Below are 20,800 nucleotides of genomic sequence, written 5' to 3'. Positions count from 1 at the left end.
GTTCTGCTGTAGTAGCTTGGACAAAAGACTGCACACCAGGCTGTCCCCAGGAGCATGGCTGCTTAACAAATCCATCAGAAATGACCAGCTTGATGGAAGATTTCTGCTTTTCTCATCTTGCAGATCAATTTAGATCATATGGTTCAGATCAGATATTAGTGCATGCTTAAGTTAATGCAAAGGCTTTTTAGACAGCTCAACAGTAGTGGAAGAATCAAACATTTTTTCCCTTTGGTTTTTGCATTTCCCTTTTTATCAGGTTTAATCCTTAGTCTTCTGTCCTGACTGATATTTTCCACTGTTTCTCTGTGCTTCACGCCACATAAAGATTAAGGATAAAGACAACTTATTTGGAAAAAAAAAAAACAAAAACAAAAAACCAAAACCAAAACAAAACAAAAACTTTGTAATGCCAAAATGAATTGCTGTAGTTCTAAAGAGTGAACCTTACTCCTTAATTGCTGCTCCCCAGGAGTTTCAGTATATCACCAAAGATAGTGCCATATGAACACCAGTTCTGGCAGTCTCATCACTTCTGAAGAGAATTTTCCAGCAGAGATGCAAAGCTTTGTATCCAAACAGTACAAGACTCCTGGCTCCACTGCTCTTACACAGAGAAAGGCTAGTTCAACCACTAGCAAAGGCAGAGAGATTTGCCAGGTTTTGCAGATGGACAAGCTTTCCGCTGTTGGTTACTTTCCAAAGCAGGTTCACAAGGCAAGTAACCACTGATTTCTAAAGACACCACTGAAGAGATCTTCATTTAAAAAATCAGAGTTGCAGAACATATTTTAATACTTTCTAAAACCTACTGAAACACTGATAAAGTCTTCCAAAACTACTTCATGGTTACGATTAGTCTAACTGAAGATTCAAAAAGAAACAGAGTGCAGACTTGAAAACTATTTACTCGCCAATCTACATTCTGTGGGGAACATCAATTGTACGTCTTGATCTTGTTCACGGATAGCCAAGGAAGTGTGAAAGTATACCTCCCCATTTCAAACAACAGAAGTGGAGACGGTGCATTTGAACAGCTGCGTGTAAAACTGAAACGGGTTTAAAATTAGAGTGTAGAATGGAGCGCTGTAACGTGTATTGTATGCCAACCTTCATCATCATAGGCCAACATTTAAGAGGTTAATTCAACACGGCAAAGTTCTCTGTCCAGACAGGTGAATCCTTCAGAGACAGGAAAAAGAGTAGCTCATGGTATGAAAACTGTGCAATTCAGTACCACATCACCTGCACTTGAAAAGTCTACAATTACATATTTTTTTCTAAAATAATATGTGAACTTTTATATATAGACCGGAGAGCTGCAAGTTTAAAAAGAAGACAACAGTGCTAGAAAAACAAAAAAAACTGCCAGAAATGATGATTTTAAACTTCTGTCAAACGTTCATTACCCATCTAGTAAATTAAGTTTGTTTGCAAACATCCACCTTCTGTCTCAAACCAACAGTTCAAAGAGCGGTGATGGCTTCTTGCTTGCTCTTAACAGTGCCACAGTGTGACTACCCGCTTTACAAAATGACGTCTATGCCTGGAAGAGCAGAGGAACTGCTGCACAGTCAGACACCAGCAGCACTCCAAAGTGGAGAATAATTTCAGGAAACTTTTAAATAAATGTTTTGTTTCCATCCATTCTTTTTCCATCATGAAATGATCAGTATTTGATTTTATTTTTTTGTTTTTAACACACGCTGCTGTTTCAAACACAACACTCCAATAGAGAAAAAAGTAAATGAAGCCAAACCAGCATTTGCCTTTTAAAATACCAGCAGTGTTTTCCCAATTGCTTGGCTCAACAGTCCGAAACATGATAGGCTCATGTTGAACATCAACCCATGCTGCTCCTGTGGCTTTCCTCTTTTTAATTCCATGAAATATCTTATCGCTATTATGAGAAGCAGTAAACTTCGAAGAAAGTACTGTATAAATTGTAACTACCATCACCTATTATGTCAGGAGTTTTCTACAGAAAGAGAATATTTTGACATTTAATTCTACAGATCGTTCTGGAAAACTAAATCTAAACTAAACTAAAATAGAATCTACCAAATAGGAAGAAAATCAGAATTTTAGAAAGGAAATCAGAAACCTTTCAACATGAACAGAATACAAAAATGCCCTCTCGAGATGAGGAGGCTGTGATAATGCAGGTACTTTACTGCAGGAAAAAGAAAACTGTTATCTCCCAATTTTTCACATGCTGCTGAAGCAGGTAACCCCAGTAGTGAAATGTATTTATTCTCTTAAATAGGGGACTAGAGAACAACTTGAATTACTTCCTACATATAATAAAATGTGACACAGAGTGCAAGTTTCTCACTGGCTATTCTGATGAAATTGCATAGTGATAGACCATAGCAGTTTCCTTTCACGAATCTTATACACGACTATACAGAAAGAAAAAGGAAGTGTTACTTACCTGTACAGTAACTGGATTCTTTGAGATGCATTACCTACCCAAACATCTCCATGACCCTCACTCAGCTCTGCGCCCAAGTCCCGTATGTGTGAGATTCAATGGCAGAGAGGGAATTAAACATGGACAGGGAGATAGCTCTGCCTTTATGCTCACTGGTGACACCACAATGAAAATGAAAAACCCAGTCGACGCTGTGGGAGTGCCAGGAGTTCAGGCACAATATGATTTTTTCTACAAACACTATGATCCTGCAGCTGATCCGTATGCAAAACCCATTCCAAAACATGCCTGTCTTAAAGACTGAAAGGAAAAGGAGGTGTGACTGACACACATTTCTGGACTTTTTATTTCACTTCAGGAAGGAAGTGGTGGGATGTCCAAGTGATGCATGTTAAAAGGATGTATCAATTTAATCTTTCCTTCGTTTGTAATGTGTTATCTGCCATGAAGTTTTGTGAAAATGCATGAAATCGGATGCAAGTTTTCGCCAAGGCATTTAGGTTCAATTAAACCTGAGGTATCCTGGCAAACTTCTATGTAACTGCAGCTTTGTGGCTTAACTTTACTGTTGGAATTGACATTTAGATTAATTTCTCTGGTTAACTCTTGGGAAAGATTAGTTAATAGTCTGAGAGGGCAATTAACTGCTCCTTTTGACTGTTAAAAGAATTCCTAGAACTAGCCAATCACCTAGGCAGGGAAAGATCATTTTCATATAAACCCATAATTAATGTAATTAAGCACATTTTGCCCTTTGTACTTCCATAGATGAGAAAGGAAGAAGACATTACTGCAGTGTTGGTTGCACTGCTGCACTGCTAAGCCCAGGAGGAAAGATGCTATGACAAAATCAGAAATCTAAATTTAAGAAGAGAGGAACTGATGAATATAAATCATCATGAATTTTTGCTGCTCTTTCCTCTGAAAAATACTTGTAAAAACCTGAAGGCCTTTTTAAGAAAGGCTTAAGTGAATATTCAATGTTGTGGTATCAAAAGGTGAAATTAATGTCTCATTTTATTTTGGAAGCAAATAATCACAGTTATTTAAAACTCAAGTGAGTGTAGTGGGCCTCCTTCATTTGGTTCCATGCTGCTAAACTACTTGCAGAGGTCTCTGAACAAGAAAAGAATGAAAATTTGTCACTCATAAATGGAGGAATCTCTTTCACTGATGAGATTCTTTTGACTTACTGGGTTTTCAAATATATATATATATACATATATATGTATGTATATGTATATATAGGGTAAATATTGTGGCATGGAGGTTGGAACTTGATGATTCTTGAGGTCCCAAGCCATTCTATGATTCTATGATGATTCTGTGATTTGCTGAAGAAGATGGCAATAAAAGAAAAAATGCATGCTGTCTTGAAGAGTGCTTGAAGAACAAAATAAGAAAAGACTATTAGTTCCTAATGAGGGAAATATCTGTAGGGTAGTTTATAACCTGGTTCCAAGATGTACACAAACATGGATCCAATATTAATGATTCTGAAACCAAAGTAGCAGAGGCAAACATTTGTGTAGTAGCTGGTTCTATATATATTGATGGGCATGAGTAAAAACTGAGTTGAAGGAATGATTACTATCAGTGCTAAAGCTACTATCATCAGTGTTGCATACAGATGCATTGACACTCTCAAATGGTGAAAGAAGTAAAGTGCAGAGTTTGCTTGTGATGGTGAAACCTCTATCTGTCTAGGCAAAAGTTGGGTAAGTAGAAGCATTAAATTCATATGACGTCTCTGTCTCTCACAAAGTAAGACAAAAAGGGCTTCTTCCTAAGTACAGAAACAGCATATGTAATTACCACAAGTTCCTGAATGAAAGGAATAGTCTGAGAGCTGAAAAGAATTGCCAAGTAGGAGATCCTCAACTAATGTTTCCATATCTTTGGCATGCTCAAAGACTGAGATACATGATGACAACTCATTAGGACAACATATGTCAACATCTGGAAAACTGTGTCTGCCAAATAAGACACATGAATTGGAATTCTAGCCTGACAAGTTGCCTAAATGAAGAAAAATAACTTCAGGAGACAATAGGAGAAAAATTGCAATAGAAGAATTTCATTCCATTAGGGACTGAAAGGGAAGTGAGATGAAGCCGGCCACAGCATTGCTTTAAAAACATGAGGGACTGCAGAAGGGGCTGAACACATTCGCCTGAGAATGGTGTAACAAAAAAAGAGAAGATGTGTACACCCAGAATATATTTGCACTTGTGGATCATCAGTTGCAGGGAAAAAAAATATTCTAGTAGAAAATGTTTTAAAAAATATTGTCAGTCAATGTAAGATAAATATGATTGAGTTAGTATATTAACAACAAAAAAAAGGACAAAAAAAGCATAACAAGGCCAACAATTTATGAGAAACAGCCAGTGAATTTCTGTTTTGAAGGAGAAAGGTAATAGAAAAACTGAGTGGGACAGCGTAATCCTGTAGATATAAATGAGCTATAAACGATGCTGCTCACAAAAATATCTGCTCTTGTATGTGAGAGGACTGCACAACATAAATGTTACATGTGCACTGACTTGAGAAAATCACAGACAAGTAGAGAAGTTACTAACACGCTCAGTAATGAAAATGAAAAGCCATGTAGCTTTTCTGCCCTGCACAAAGTCCTCATGGCTTGCTACAACATGGCTATTAAGGAGGTCTTCATGGCTACTACGGAGTAAAGAAAAAAACCAACACCCGGACAGTAAAATATGTCTATAAGACATCACGACAAGTTTATGATGGGAAATTAGTTGAGTGTTAAGATTACTTACACAGAAGCTGACTGAAGAGTTAAGCATCTATAAAAAGAAAAACAACCAACGCTCTTCTCTCCATGTGAAGAAAAGAAATATGGCACTAATTAATCTATCAAGCATTATGTGAACTCACTTCTGTTCTCAAACATATAGGTCACAAAGAAGCAGTAAAGCAAACATGGACGTGACAGTGCTATACGACAGCAATAGCACTAGAAGATAGATATAACTGAAAGTAATAATTTTGAAGTATATCAGGATGTAAGCAGTATTCTGCATGTCACATATGTATAACCCTAAAGGCAGAATGTGCATATATTTTTTCCCTAAAACGCACTTACATGGAAGGAAAAAAAAAAGAGTCATGAAAAGCCACAAAACATCGGCAGTAAAGGCACAGCATACACATTACTATTAGCAGATCCACTTGAAATGAAGAGGAAATGAAAGGTGAGCAAAAAATCTTAGCGCAGAGAAACAATTCCTGATGTCTGTTTCTTGAATACACAGAAAGCCCTTAACAAAATTTCTGTATACTGGTATTGTTACCTGAAATACTGTTTAGAAATGTTTCTGACCATTATCCAATGTGTCTATAAAATGTGCAAACAGTGCCAGCCATTCAGACCTTTTTACTGCAAGACATGTTATAGGCTACCACTCACAGCTGTGTTATTTTCAAAAAACATTCCCAAAGCATACAGCTTTAGCAGCAATGTGAGATACATAGAGCTTGCAGGTTAACGGTAGGAAAGGATCCTAATCAATACCAATTGAATACAGTATCCATCATAAAGCTCTGTCTTTCCAGTACAAAGTACAAACTTAAGTGGAATTGCATTGCAATCTGGATTAGTTATACACTGTTTGAAGGAGGATGGAGAGGAAGGAGAAGAAAAGGACCAGCATTTAAGGACAATGTGACACAGAGAGGCCTAAAAGGGAATGGCAGAACAAAATAGATACTGGCAACTTCTCTTACTGATAGATACCATGTTTTTTGATACTTCTTTCCTCTTATTCCAACCTAGGCATGCCAAATGCAGCAATCAGATAGACATGCTCATTTTGTAAATGCACTTCTCATCAGTAACAACTGAGACAGGTCAATGCACCTTGTCAATACTAACAACGAGGTTTACCATTTAACAGCTTGTTAGAGTGCCAAGAGCATTAAAATTCTGCTTCATCTGTGGCAAATTACCTGTTTTAATACCTACAGGGACTATCCTTCTATGTAACCATACTGGGTTGCTGCACTGGTGATTGGAATAAGACCTAAGCCTGACAATGTAGCTGTGAAAATGTGAGAAAGGCAATAGGTTTCTCACTGTATTTTATTTTTCTGTGAGAGGTTAATCAGGGAAATACTACTGTAAAAACATTTCTTCTTCACACACAAATCAAAACTATGACTCGAGACACCTCAAGTTCATATGGGACTCCAACAAAAAACAGTGACAGTTTAAACTGTACTATTAGTAAGTTTGAAACCGTAAGTTATTCCCTTGGTATGCCTCTATTCCACTAAACTCTCCTTCGCAACATAAGTCCTGTCAACATTAGTGTACTAATACATCACAGCAGCTGTAAGATCTACTTTTCTTTTGTTCATATATATGAAAAAAAAAACAATAAAAAACAACCCTGTCATACACCTTAACCTGGTAATTGTTTATTACATAGCCAGTGTTATGTATAACTACTAATTCAATAATCATGACTTAATACTGTCCCAAAATGGACACTGAGTATCCTCAATAAATTGACAAGTCAGAAATTTTGCCTCATTTAGAGAAAATGCTGTATTTGCCACATTTGACCAGGAGCATTGCCTTTATATAAAGCAATACATAGTACCATACCATTAGGACATTAAGACATAGACACTTACAATGCAAAAATTGTTTACAGGTTAAGAGTATCCAATGATTCCAAAAGGAGGAAGTGAAAAGAACACGAATAGTAACTAGCATAGAAAACTGTACATTAGAAGGGCATGAATAAGTGTTGGTACATTGAATCCCATTAACTTTTATTCTCTCTCTCCAAAAAAGGCTTTGGAAAATCATCTGACCTTAAAGACACTAAGACTTAGAATTCAGGCATTGGCAACAAAAGATGTTGAATTGCTGGAAGCATTCAGAGAAGAGCAATGAAGCTGGTGAAGGGCCAGAAAAGAGTTATGGGGAGTGAATGAAGGAATCAGGATTGGTTAGTGTAGAAAAGGCTCAGGGAAGATTTCACTGCCCTCTACATCTACCTGAAAGGAGGCTGCAGCAAGGAAGGTGTTGGTCTCTTTCCTCAGGTTACAAGCCTCCAGTTGTGCCAGTGGAGGTTTAGGCTGGATATCAGGAAGAATTTCTTTATGGAGAGGGTGTTCAGGCATTGGAATAGGCTGCCCAGGGAAGTGGTGGAGTCCCCATCCCTTGAGAGTATTTAAGAGATGTGTGGATGTGGTACTTGGGGACATGGTTTAATAGTGGAACTTGATAGTACTAGATTGATGACTGACTTCCAAACAAAATGATTTTATGAAATGATTTTCTATGAGAAAACAACACAGCGTCCTAAACTGAATTTGCTAGTGAATTTTAACTAAATATAGACATTTTCTAGAATGTTAAGGAGATAATCCTTTAATCATCAGTGAGAGACCAGGTGATACAAACGAAGTTTTTCCCACCATCTGTATTCAGATCCTAATGTACCTCAAACAAAATGCAACAGCTGAAAGGACTGATGCTAACTATTTCACAGCCTCTATCAGTTATGAATACATGACTTGTAGCCTAAGCCTCAATGCCAGCTAATAGTTACACATCACAGTAAGAGTAGTTGTTCTCTTACATGTGAAGAGCATGTAAACTTTAGTTAAAGAGGAAACTTCAATAGGCAAAGTGCTAATTGAAGAAGAATAGGCTTGTTTCTACAGGAAAAGAACAGTAGCTTAAGGATAATTTGGATGCCTTGCTAAGCAAGATTAAGGAATAATACTGAATTAGAATGAAGTAAATTAGGTTTATTATTATGAGATCAATCACATGAATATTTTTAAAGCAAATACCGAAGCACTTGTTGCCACAGGTATATACCATAAAGAAAAAAAAAAAAGTATATTATAAATATTTCAAAATAAATTATGAACATTATCTTCAGGTGACCAGCATCACCTCATCTTATTTTGTTGGTCAAAACAAAAAAAAAAGGCAGAACAGCAACTTTACTACGCAATGAAACTACAAAACGAGCTGCAGCAACCGGACATTCTTATTCCTGGGGAGAGATGAGTTAGAAACAATTTTCAACACAGCAAGAAAGAACAAGAAAAGCTTAAGGGAGAAAGAAAAAAAACAGAAGACGGAAAAATGCGAATTTATTGCCATTTCTCAGGCTCATGAAATAAAACACTAAAGTGAAAAGAGAGCTGTTTTTCCCCTTGAATGTATTCCTATTGTTTTGCTTAAATCTGGCCCTCAAATGTTTTCTGCTCTCAGGAGAGACCTCCTCGCAGGAACCACACCATGTTGTCAACAGTTACATTAATCTCTCTGACAGTTTTTAGGAAAGGAGTTTGAACTCAGATACTAATCTAGGAAGAAAAAAAAAGAAAAAAAAAAAAAAAAGCCCTTGCAAAAAACATCCAGTGGTTAAGGTCGCTGGCATGCACTCAGCAGCCCAGTCTTCACAGTCCTTAGTTTCTGGCATATCATAAAGGGTACCAACAGAGCTCTTTGCCAAACAGGCAACAGTACAAATAGCAGGTTTCTTCTTCCACTGACACCTAATGTTTCTGCAGTAACAACTGGGTGAAAGTGTGTCTGGAGAATAATATGCCTGAGGGATCACAGAGAAATGTGAGGATGTAGGGAGTCTTCTTTCCTCCATGAAGAACTCTTAAGCTTTATAATAGCTTTCTCTCACTACAAATCTCAGTTTGGAAATAAGGAAATATCAGGAAAACTGGGAGACTGCTTAATTCCAGCTTGTAGGTAGTGACTTTCAGGAATTTTTTCCAGCTGCTTGTTCAAAATTGCAGAGCATTTTTACATTATATAAGAAGACAGAGTAAGACGGTTCATCTTTTTAAAAGAAGGGAAGGCAGGGTGTTACGTCTGACTTGAACCTAATACATGTGCGGTAAACTACACTGTAAAGTGAAAACAGAGCAGATGGCTAAGTGTCTGTCCAGGGAGACACTGATCCATTCTAAATATCAAGTCTGCTCTCATGCTTAGTTTCTGTGAATGTTATGGTAACAAACACTCTGTCAGGATTGCTCTCACCTGGTCAAATATAGAAGGCAATTCCTTAACAATTCCTTCATGGTATAAACTTCTATTACACAGAAACTACAGATTCTGTCTCTGTAAGGGCTGCCAAATCAAATTAAAGAACAGGACCGTGTATTTATTCTGATGCTCAAAAATGTGTATTAGACTTCAGTGGGAAGAAAAACGTGCATCTCCCTGCCTTAACACAACCAAACAGTTCATATTGTGAGAAATATGTTTCTGAGACAAATAACTTTCTGTTCGAAACTGCATTATTTTTGTTGTGGCTTCAACATGCAACGCTACACAGGGAAGCAGCAACGAAGTTGCTTAGACCTTGTAAGTACATATCAGAAAAAAATGGCTTCACTAAAATTTGAGATAGGGCCACAGTGTGTCACAGCTCAGAATGGAAGAAAATTAAACCTCAAAAATCTCAGAAATATCAGAAAACTCAAAAATAAGTAAGGTCACTTTTTAATGGTCACTGGTGCGACTGTATTCTCTGCCTGTGCGCAGTTATTTGGAAAAACAGCTATCAGACTTGTGTATGGAAAACTGGGAACACTGCTGCTTGAGGCAGACCCACGTAAATACTCCTAAGGATGAATGAACAACACAGCTTGCTTTGATGAACCTGCTTTTACTAAATGGAGAACCTACTGTTTTGCAAAGTCCATCAGGTCTGTATGTAGAAGATTCAGTTGTGAATATGACTAATATTCCTAATAACAGAATCTGATATGAGCAGATGCTGCAGGACTTTACTTCATCTCTTCTTGTTTATTAATTTTCCCACCTTCTCCTGTTTACCTTCCTACAATCTGTTAGCAAGCCCTCATGATCTTCCTTGAAATAAAGATGCACTTTGTTACATCAATAGAGAAAATGGAGGAACCTTCTCTTTTAGTCAGAGGGTCATTTTTGCATGCACTGCTGCCCTGTTGAGATAGAAATTCAGGCATGCCTAATTATGATCTTTTAATACCTGAAAATAGGCTAAAATTCAAAGTACTCCCCAAATAGAAACTTCAGCATAAGTCACATAAAACCTAGCTATAAGGTTTGGAACTCCTCCCAGACATCCAGGAAAGTTAGGAAAAGCTCTCTTGACAGGGAGAGTTATGACATGATAAGAACAAGAACTAGTTTTTCTCCAGGCATCTGCCACAGTTAAATGTTTGCTGTATCTACAGTAACTGCACACACTGTGCTGAAAATTACAGCCCTCCAAATAAGCACAGAATGTAATGTTTGTGGAATGTTATTTTCTGTACTGAGGGCTGCTCTGAAAGTATTGCCTCCAGTTTTATTATGTTGGCCCTCAGCATCAGAGAGCAGAGAATTCGCACTATCAAATTGTGTTGTTGTGCTCTTTGTCTCTTTCCTATTTTCCATGGAAGTAAACAGGAGGCACTGCTTTCAGACAGAGCTCCATATTGTAAAAAGATGGCAGAAGTGAATAATTAATAAATCACGATACACACTGAAGAGACTACTGCATATGTATATCCTGCTTCTTAATGCACAGCCAGCTGCCACAGAACATCTCAGACAAAGGGCTGGAGGGTCAGTTAATCCCATAACTATTTACTGGCTACTACTGCATAGTTCAAATCTAAAAGGAAGCATAATTTGCATACATTCACTCCATTGAGATTTCTATGAAGCATGATTGTCCTTTAAATCCTGTATTTGTACATAATTGCTGTGTCTTTATTAACAAAAGTTCTGTGTAATACTGGGAGGCAGGCAGTAAAAACATGATTCATATAATATGTGAATTACAATTACGTTTTTGCTTAATTACCAAAATCTTATAATAATGCAAAGCTTCTCTCTTTGTGGTAATCTGTGGAATGACTGCAAGAAAACTTATTCCCTCAAAAATACTAATAAATTTCTTAAAAACTGAATTGCAAAGACAATTCACATTCTTTCAGTGCTTCATATCCCGAAGTTCTGTTCTAGAGGACAGAAAGAATTACACCTAGGATGGAATACATCATTCAATAAAATTAGAGCCACATGAGTTGGTGACAGTGACACCTAGTCAGACCCAGGCAAAAAAAACCACTTTCAAGGCTAGGCAGCACTTAGAATTATCCAGCAACGGGAAGGCCCAATCTCCTTCCTATCACAGTATCTGAAAAGTACTGGGAGATGAAGGGAGAAAGAACAGTTTGATCTGAATAATTCTCATAGGTAGATCTGAACTCAGTGAGAAAACACATCTGATATGCTGTGTTTTCTGTAATAAAACCTGCAGATGCAAGAAAGCATAAAAAATGGATTTTACCATGCTGAAATTCGGTATCTGACAGCTTTGTGGGCCTTAACATGTCGAGCTGTGCTATCTAAGAGATAAAAAAAGAGTACATTCCACTCAGCTGGCAGGCTAGGATGGAATCTGATATGTCAGTGGTCTACATGGAAGAGAAATTGCCCTGGAATTTGACACTTATCCCCAGAAAACGTGTAACACCATTTTACCCAGCATAGCCAATTTGCTTCAAAGCTGATGATGCCTAGTAAGTTATGGAGAAAATCTTGACCTTCAAGTTTAGAGTTCTTTATGCCTGTTTCTTCAGGAGCTCTGTGTGTAATGTACAAAAGTCAGAGATGAAATTAATTACAGGTTAATCACAGATTAATTAGGGCTGTATGTTCTCTCTTTACTAACAGCTGAAATAAGGTAACCTATCTTCTTCATCATAGAATGATACAACTATCAACAGATCAGACTAAAGCATTTCAGCTACCTTACCCTCAAAATCTAATCAGCATGTCAGGATGAAAATTCTCCAGTAATTTAGGCTGCAAATCATAGAGTTTTTACTCCTGTTTACAGATTTTTGAATGTTGATACCTACTTTGTGTAGATGCCATCGTGCTTTGTTAGAAAAAGTTTCTGATATACATATAAAGAATCCAGAAGGCTCATTTGATAAGAAGGTATTTTGTTACTTATCCATTTCATCTAGCTTGATCTTGATGCCAGTAAAGTCGTAACTGAACTAAAAGTTTACCTGACCCCCACAACCTGCAAATCTGTTTAAACTGAAATTCAGCTCTTTCCAATATAAGGACATTTTAACTATTGAATACTCTAGATAGATAGAGTAATAGAGTAGACAGAGCCACTGTATAGTCACAAGGAAAAAAAAACCAAAACAACACGTACTTGTCTGCTTGCATGTAGCTCCTGATCTATAAATTACATATGAAATTATTCAAGTTTGGATGTGAAAAAAAATTACTAAATATAATTGGTATCGCAGATTCTAATTAAAGCATTCAAATATATTTTACACAACTTCTGGATACATAGTTTTCCAGCAGCAATTTGCTGGATAGTTACTGCAATATAGAAACAATATTAACTGACAACTCTGTGCCACAAAGTATTCAGAAAACTCCACCTGAAAACTGTGGAAGACACTGGAAGGAAAAGACAAAAAAATATACACACTAATCCATTCACTTCTCCTGACATTTCAGTAAGCATTCCATTCTTAGGACAGGACAGCACAGCATATCACTTCCTTTTCACAATAGCCAAGTTTTTTTGGTTGCTTTTTTTTTTTTTTTTTTTCTTCAAGAAAAAAATTTTCTGCTCCAGTCCAAGACCCTCTTTTTTTCATTACTGTTTATAGACCAGACACTCGTTAACCTCTCAGATCTCTAGAGAGTTGAGGTTTAAGGGAACTCAGGAGGAAAAGACAAATTTGGAAACCCATTTATCCAACTCACTAGAATTGAGACATTATGGTTTTCATTCTTCCCCCACTCCCCAAAATACCAAATTTCCATCATCAGAGCTTTCTGAATAAACGAACATTTTGTTACTGAACTCAGGAAGAAAGAAACCACATGCCTGTTAGGGACAGAGAGAGGAGGAGTGGAATATGTGCTTGGGAGCGTGTTTATTTGACTGGATAGCAGACGGTCAACCAAAGAACATGTAGATCATATATTTTTAAGCATTTCATGATGTCATATTATTAATTCCAGCCAAAACCACCAAGACCAAAATTGTCTGAAATTGGTGCTTCTGTGTCCTGACCCCAAAGCCAACAATGGTTGCATAAAAAAAATAATCTATGTTCCTCTCAAGATTAATATTTTGTTTTAATCAATTAGAAGGCAGTGCCCTTCAGAGCATCTACTTAAGACAGGTCTGCTTAGCTAACAAACTAAAATGTGGTCCCGGGTAAATTTTACTTTCAGGAAATCAAAATGTTGAAATCCTTGAGAGAGGGAGGCTATAAGCAGAGGGCTCTTCTAAGGGAAGGAGTTTTTATTGAAGCTGTCACTTGTCATTAAACACTCCATATTTTACCATAGCTTGATATTTTCATTAGAGCATACAGACCTTTTTCATCCGTGAATGAAAGCATTCCCTTCAGCCTTGTGTTGAATATGAGGAAAGACTCTTAAAAATTGAGCCCACCCAAACGGGACAGTTAGATTCACAGAAGCAGAGAATGAACCAGGGAAAGTCAAGTAATATTAACAGTGTGGTAACTTACACACTTTAATGTTAAGTATCACACGCAACTTCAGTCAGTTCTCACATGCATTTGTTAGTATCTGTATTTATCTCAGAAATACTTGCATATGATTATAGGGAAAGCAGCAGAACTACTGAAGACACGACAAAATAACACTAGAGAAAATGAGAAAAACATCAAATAATTTGGCTTCCTCAAAAGAAACAACTGTATTTATCTCTAGTCCCTAGATTCAAGCTGTTTACTGTAATATTTAAATTAAAAAAATAAAGAGGAAATAAGTACAATTCTGCTATTCTTAGCTCTATATCTATCCACTATCCATCTCTACCACTAAAACACTCTAAGTAAAGAATTGGATAGTACATTGCAAGGACAACTGTACATTCTCAAACAAGTCTGATACAAACCAGCACCATTCTTTTAACGTGTCAATTTCTGAGTGAAGGCCATCTCATGCTGCCTCCAAAGCTATAAAATCTCTTTGAAATATCAGAAACTTAACTAATTTTAATAGGAATTAAAGTTATCAATAACTGGAGTATCATTGTTCACCCATTGCTATGTGTAGCTGTACAAACACATTGCATAACTTATTGTTTCTAAAAAAAGAGTAATTTTAGTATGCTAACAGGAGCTGAGAGAAAACAAATGTCAGGCTTTTTTCAGTGCATTCCATTTGTGTAACAGAAAGAAAAACAAAAAGTGAAAGAATAATGTCAAGGAAAAAAGCCAGTAGGGTAAGCCATGCTTTGAAAGAAATAAAATAAAGATGAACACGTGTGATAGTATCATTTGATAAGTACAACAGGCAAATAGTTGAATGACAGATGTCAAGTACTACTTACCTTTCCAAACTTAAAATACAGATTTATACAAATTGCAGATTAAAAACCTAACCATATACTAGATTATTTTTAGGAATTTTAAAAGACAGTTCACTAATACAAGGAGGATTGTGTTATTTGAACTTAAGCTGCCACATAACAAGAGCCTTGTGCATTGCCATAGCATTACGGCCACAAAACCCATTAGCAGATGTAGAAAACCCACATCCCCGTCTTTTAGAAAAGCGTGTAGTTATGAAATCATTTTCATACACTTGGAACTTAACTATTTCAGTGCAACGCACACGCAGGACTTGAACTAAGGGGAAAACCACAAAATGGTGCATCTGAGAGCGTTCCACATGGACACATGTTTCTGCGGTTCTTTCAAAAGTTCTTAAAGAGTTGAAACCATCCCACTGGAATTCCACAGAACAGAGTAAAGAAGTATCTGTTTAAATTAAGGAGGGGATTTGTCTTTGCTTGTGAGCTATTAGGATTTATTCTATGCCTTTATTGTAGCTTTAGTAGCAAACACAGCTGATACCAAGAACCAGGATTTAACCTAGGATAACAAAGAAAACAGCTTTGAGAAAGCACATTCTCTAAAGATTTTGAAAAGAATTTTAACAGATCTCAAGGGTAGATTTTGATTCCCATGTTTATTTTCACTCACCAAAAGGAAAGCTGCTTTTGTAAATTTAAGAAATCACAGGAAAAATATTTATTATCTTCTCTCAGAATCATGCAGCCTTCATTCTATTTCATGGCAGCAGTATAATGTTTCTATGACAGCACTTGAAAACTGAACTGCTTGATAAACCATCTACAGCTGTTATCAACCTAGAGCAGACTGAAAAGTATTTCAGTTGGTTTCATACTGGTGACTTTGTATGCCTAGACAGATTTGAGATAACCAGAATTTGGTATGGCAGCAGCATGTTATGATTTCTACAGTAATGCAAACTGTCTAGTAAGCATAGAATCATAGAATCATAGAATTACTAAGGTTGGAAAAGACCTAAAAGATCACCCAGTCCAACTGTTCACCTATTCCCAATAGCTCCCACTAAACCATGTCCCTCAACACAACATCCAGTCTTTCCTTGAACACCCCCATAGCATACTGAGAGTTCATGAGGTAGAGTAGGTTCTTGTCAAGTAAGGCCGAGTAAATGCAGAAAACAAGACTCTTCAGTTGCGCCACAAAAATTTCTATATACTATAACAATACTTACTTGCTTTTTTTCATTTCCTGAAGAAAAGGAACAGTATAAGGTAAAATCAGCTAGGAAAACATACAAAACAGCAAAATAATAAAGCTTTTAGAAGATTAGCAAAGGAAGAAATGCCACACCAATTTGGATGTTAAAATGATCAAATTATTTCAATGATGCACTTCATAACTGAACTGACAGTAAAAACCCTTTTTTCCAGGAAGAAAACAGAAATGCTGCTTTCTTTGAAGAGCTGTAAGATAGATGTCTCCTTTTAAATAATCAGTGTGTAATGGCTATGAAAATAGATCAGCAGGTACAGCAAGAGGTGATGTAGCTTACTGGCCCATTGGCCATATTGCTTTTATCCAATTCTCATGTTACCTGAAGCTGTTGGGAGCTGTCATTAAGATTATCCTCTCGTCTCCTGGCCTCCTCCAGCATTTGTGCACTCTTCTTCTTCTCCACTTGCTCTTTGTGCTTCAGATTTGCTACTTTCTTATTTTGATCTTTAACTTGCCTGAAAGAGAGAAGAACATTCAGAATGCAGTTCGGCTTCTGGTCAGACCTAGTGCTTGTGAGCTGGACTGGCGAGGAGTGGTGCCCTCAAATACAGTCACTTTCCACATGGAAAAACTGATTTATCCTCTAGCATTACCATCAAATGTTAAGTCAATCTAATGAACACATCATTTTACTCATTACTATTAGCTTAAATGTGAAAATTTCTGAAACAAAAACCTTAAAATAACTATTTAGTATAAGCTATTAATCAAGAGACACATTTGTCCTCATGACTGAGGTATGTATTACAAAGAAACCTTTTCTCTGTTCATGCAGACACAGACATATAAAAAATGCACACACTTAAATAGTCCATTTTGCTTTGAGTATCACTGTATCTAACATAAGCATAACAGGAGAATTGATAGGAAAACGACTGCAGCATTACTTGAACATAGAAGACTATCCGCAATATCTAGGCAATCTCTTTCCAGAACTATTTATTTTCAAAATCAAGTTCTATTTGTTTACTAGATATTTTGAGCAATTTCCTATCCTTTCTTTTCACAGAAAGGAGCAAGCAAGAACAAACTATTTCAGAAAGCATGCATAATTTCCTTTTCACTTGCATCTATGAATTATTTTTGATGATCCTGGCAACTACCATTGCTTGCAGACAGGGTTTGGCCTTTCTGGGCATTAAGACACATGGAGTATTGAATCTAATTACAGACCCTTTAATCTCAGCCTCCAGACCACAGAGAACTTAAGTCTAAACTTTTAGTCCAATCAAAACAAAACAGGCTAGCTTTGCTTCCTCAGCCCTTTTCTCCATAATTATATCTGGAGTTTGGATTTTGGAATAAAAGATGAATTCTTTGGTTGCAAGATTTCCCCAAAACATCATGCAAGTAGTAGAGACAGCTCTTTAATTTACTGTTTAGAAAGCAGAATGATATACTAGCTTCCTATCTGGTATGTTATCCACACAGAGAAGGAAGAATGTTTCTTCTGTATTTCAGAAATACTTTTAGAATAGATCACAAACAACTCTGCTTTAATATTTTCTTCAGAACTAGTAACAACAGTGTCATCAAGAAAATACCTCTTTGCAATATATATGTTCAAATTACGTGGCATAGGCCTAGCTGGTGATTCGAGCTCTTCCAAAACTGGAGGTTCAACACTGAGCTATACTTTCTGCAATGTAAGCCAGCTGGAGCTGGAAAAGTTGCAAAGATAGCAAATTTTCCTTGGTGCTAAACAAACTTCTATTAGTGAGAAAAAGTGCTGACATCCTCCAGAGACTGAGAATAAAAGAAAAGTCCTTTTCTGATGATGTTAAAAAGTTATTGGCATATTTAAATACCTTTTCCAACATTACAGCTGATTTGAGTCAGAATGCTTTTTAAACACAACTAGTGTAATTGTTAAGTTGCTCTAACCCAGGGCTGCTCACTGCGTATGGGCACACTGCCCAGGTTTAAAGCTGACTTGCTCAGTGATTAAACAACATATTGGAAATATTATGTTGGCACAACTCAGTTTGTACAATACATGGTTCTAGCCATCCTATAAAATAAACAGAGAAAGTACAGCTAAGTTAACACATAAAATGAAAATGTGCAAGTCCAACACATTCAGCTCCACATGAAGATTCTTATTCAACTTCTAGATTAAAAGAAGGGGAATTAATTATTTTTTATAAACTGGCAAGCTCAGATTCACCTGCTGGGAAAGTGGTATTATTTACTGTTATCTGCTGTTTAGATAAGAGACAACAATATTAATAGTAACAAATATTAAGCCTGATCAAAGTATGTATAAGGAAGATCATTTGCTGCACAGTCCAATATGTCTTTAAAAAGAAAACAGCAGCTCTTCAATGAAAGGATGTTTGGTGCAAAATTAATGCCTTCCAAACAATCAAGTACATACTTGGAGACAAATTCAGGGTTTCCCAAAGCAGTTTAAAAAGATGTAGTCTTAAAGTTACCTAGTACTACTCAGTCTTATGTTTGTAATTGCCATACTGTTCAGAAACTCGAACTCCTATGCAGGATAAAACTGCTACTCCATACCTTCATCAAAAAGCAACAAAAAGTTGGACAACAAACCTTACAGATAATACAGGTATCTACAACAATACCTCACTGCTGGGTAATTCTGTCATTGGGAGACCAAATTTTTGGATAATGACATTTCTGGAGGTTTAGCTCCTAAAAATAGTTAGCGCTCAAGTAAAAAGTCTTTTGCAATGCTAAAAATCTCTCTCCATTTTGCAATGTCATGTCAAATACTTGCAAATTTGAATCTATCAAAGAAAACAAAGTACAATCAAAATCAGACTTCTAATTAAAAAAAAAAAAAAAAAAAAAAAAAAGCAACAACTACAAAAAAACCCAAAGCTTTTTAATTACAGATGGGTCAAGATTTTCAGAAACAATCTTTTACACCTTTTGATTCTAGGTGCACAGTTTAAGCCAAAGACCCCCCCCCGAGCAAAATTTCTGAAATTGGAATCTGAAAACAACTGTTCATTTCCATGACTTGAGCCTTCTTCTTCAATGAAGGACGAGGCTGCATCACTGATACAAATTAACAAACAAAAATCCAATGGCTTTTCTCTACAAAAATCTGGAATTTCTAGCAATGAGGGAATGCTATTATTCTGAACACCATAAAGAGAGAATTAACCAAAAAAAAACCAACAATAAAACTTTCAAATGAGTAGATTTCAGATTTCCAGAGTCTTTTTCTGAGAGAGGAAAAAAACAACAGAAAACCCGTGCACCATCAGGTATTCCTACAAAGTGGTAAGAAGACTGATCCAATTCAGTTTACTTCAGTTTACTACCTGCAAGTCCTTTGGAAGATTTTTCATTCCTAATAATATTAATTGTATTAAGGTTTAAATTAAGCTAAATTATTCCATACTACCCTAAATAATTTTGCATTTTAATACTAATTATCTTTTACAGTTATGCACATCAGTAGAAATAGCTGTTAATTATTTCCTTATATGGATTTTTATGCTACATGTTAACAGATAGTTATTTACTACCCTAATCTGATTATCTTTTCTGAGGTAATTTTAGATGTTCTTCTTCTAAAATATGTGACAAAAAGTTAAGCAAAAATATGCAGAAGTTAATTTTAATTTTCTACTATTGCTTTAATGTTTTCTTTCAAAGTTATGCACCTAAAACACAACGGTTTTCCTAATGATCCAAGAATAAGTGCACATTTACAATGTATTCAAATCACTACAGAAACTTATCTTCAAGAAAAAAGTGGATACTGATTATATTTCAAATGATGAGTGTGTGCACTAGGAAAAAACACATTCATTTTGTTCACAGCTAAAGAAACCACCTGTTTATCTGACTTAGGTTCTTGGAAACTGATTTCACATTAAAAAGAAGGCACACTGTCAGTCAGCCATGTCAGAAAGATTGTGCTCAGCAACAGCCTTCATTAACGTAGCATTACCACCACCCACAGGACAGTGCACTGTTGCTGCAGCTACTAATCCTGATGGAAGAGGAACTTCACTGGCTTTAAAGCACACTGCTTCTCAACATAACTACACTGATGCAATACATATACAAATATACGTGAAATTTATTCCAAAAATGGCAAAATAATTTAAAAAAAGTATGCAATAACGCGCTATATTACTTAGTTTAATATTGCCAATGCTTATTATATTATGAAATATTGAATTACAACGTATAACATCACTGAATAGGACATCAAAACACTGTGAAGTCCTGAGAGACACTGAGGAGTACATTTATTCACATGCGGAATTAAATGGAGCAGCCATGTAAAGAAGTATAATGCTCACAGCAACTTAAGTCCAAGAACAAAACACACCATAACTGAAAAAAAATCCAGATAGCAATCCTGAAAGGCAGAAAACAATAAACTACATTGTCCAGATCTTTATTAGGAGTACTTGATTAGTGATTAGATTTTAAAAAAAAACACATTTTTTTTTACTGCAAAGAAGTCACCATCAATTCAAAGGGATGTTAATGACCTGAGCTGGAATGACTCAAAACTCAAAGGGAAGTGTCCAACTTACTATACTGCCAGCACAATTTCCTTCATCACTTCTTTGTTTTAAAGGTCATACAGCCATAACCTTCACTTTCACTTAAGAATCAAAAAGATCATAAGCACAGTGACATGAGGTGAGGAATTATTTTTATTTATTTTTTTATTTTGAGAGTTTTGGTGCGCAAAGAAAAACA

The 20,800-nt window shown here is 36.2% G+C and overlaps 2 protein-coding genes across 11 annotated transcripts in view; one reads left to right on the top strand and one right to left on the bottom strand.

Moving 5' to 3' along the window:
* Positions 1–20,800, top strand: part of NINJ2 (ninjurin 2) — a 512,961-nt gene that overhangs the window by 150,634 nt on the left and 341,527 nt on the right. The gene's annotated exons all lie outside the window — the stretch shown is intronic.
* ERC1 (ELKS/RAB6-interacting/CAST family member 1) overlaps positions 1–20,800 on the bottom strand; it is a 292,700-nt gene that overhangs the window by 121,533 nt on the left and 150,367 nt on the right. For all 10 annotated transcript variants that reach the window (XM_048942961.1, XM_048942954.1, XM_048942986.1 and 7 more), the window contains one exon: positions 16,422–16,557. In XM_048942961.1, the coding sequence (XP_048798918.1) occupies positions 16,422–16,557 (136 nt within the window). The remainder of the gene's footprint in view (positions 1–16,421; positions 16,558–20,800) is intronic.

This window comes from Lagopus muta, chromosome 1, assembly GCF_023343835.1.
Source record: "Lagopus muta isolate bLagMut1 chromosome 1, bLagMut1 primary, whole genome shotgun sequence".
NCBI classification, from domain to species: Eukaryota; Metazoa; Chordata; class Aves; order Galliformes; family Phasianidae; genus Lagopus; species Lagopus muta.
This window is presented reverse-complemented; position numbering and strand designations above follow the sequence as displayed.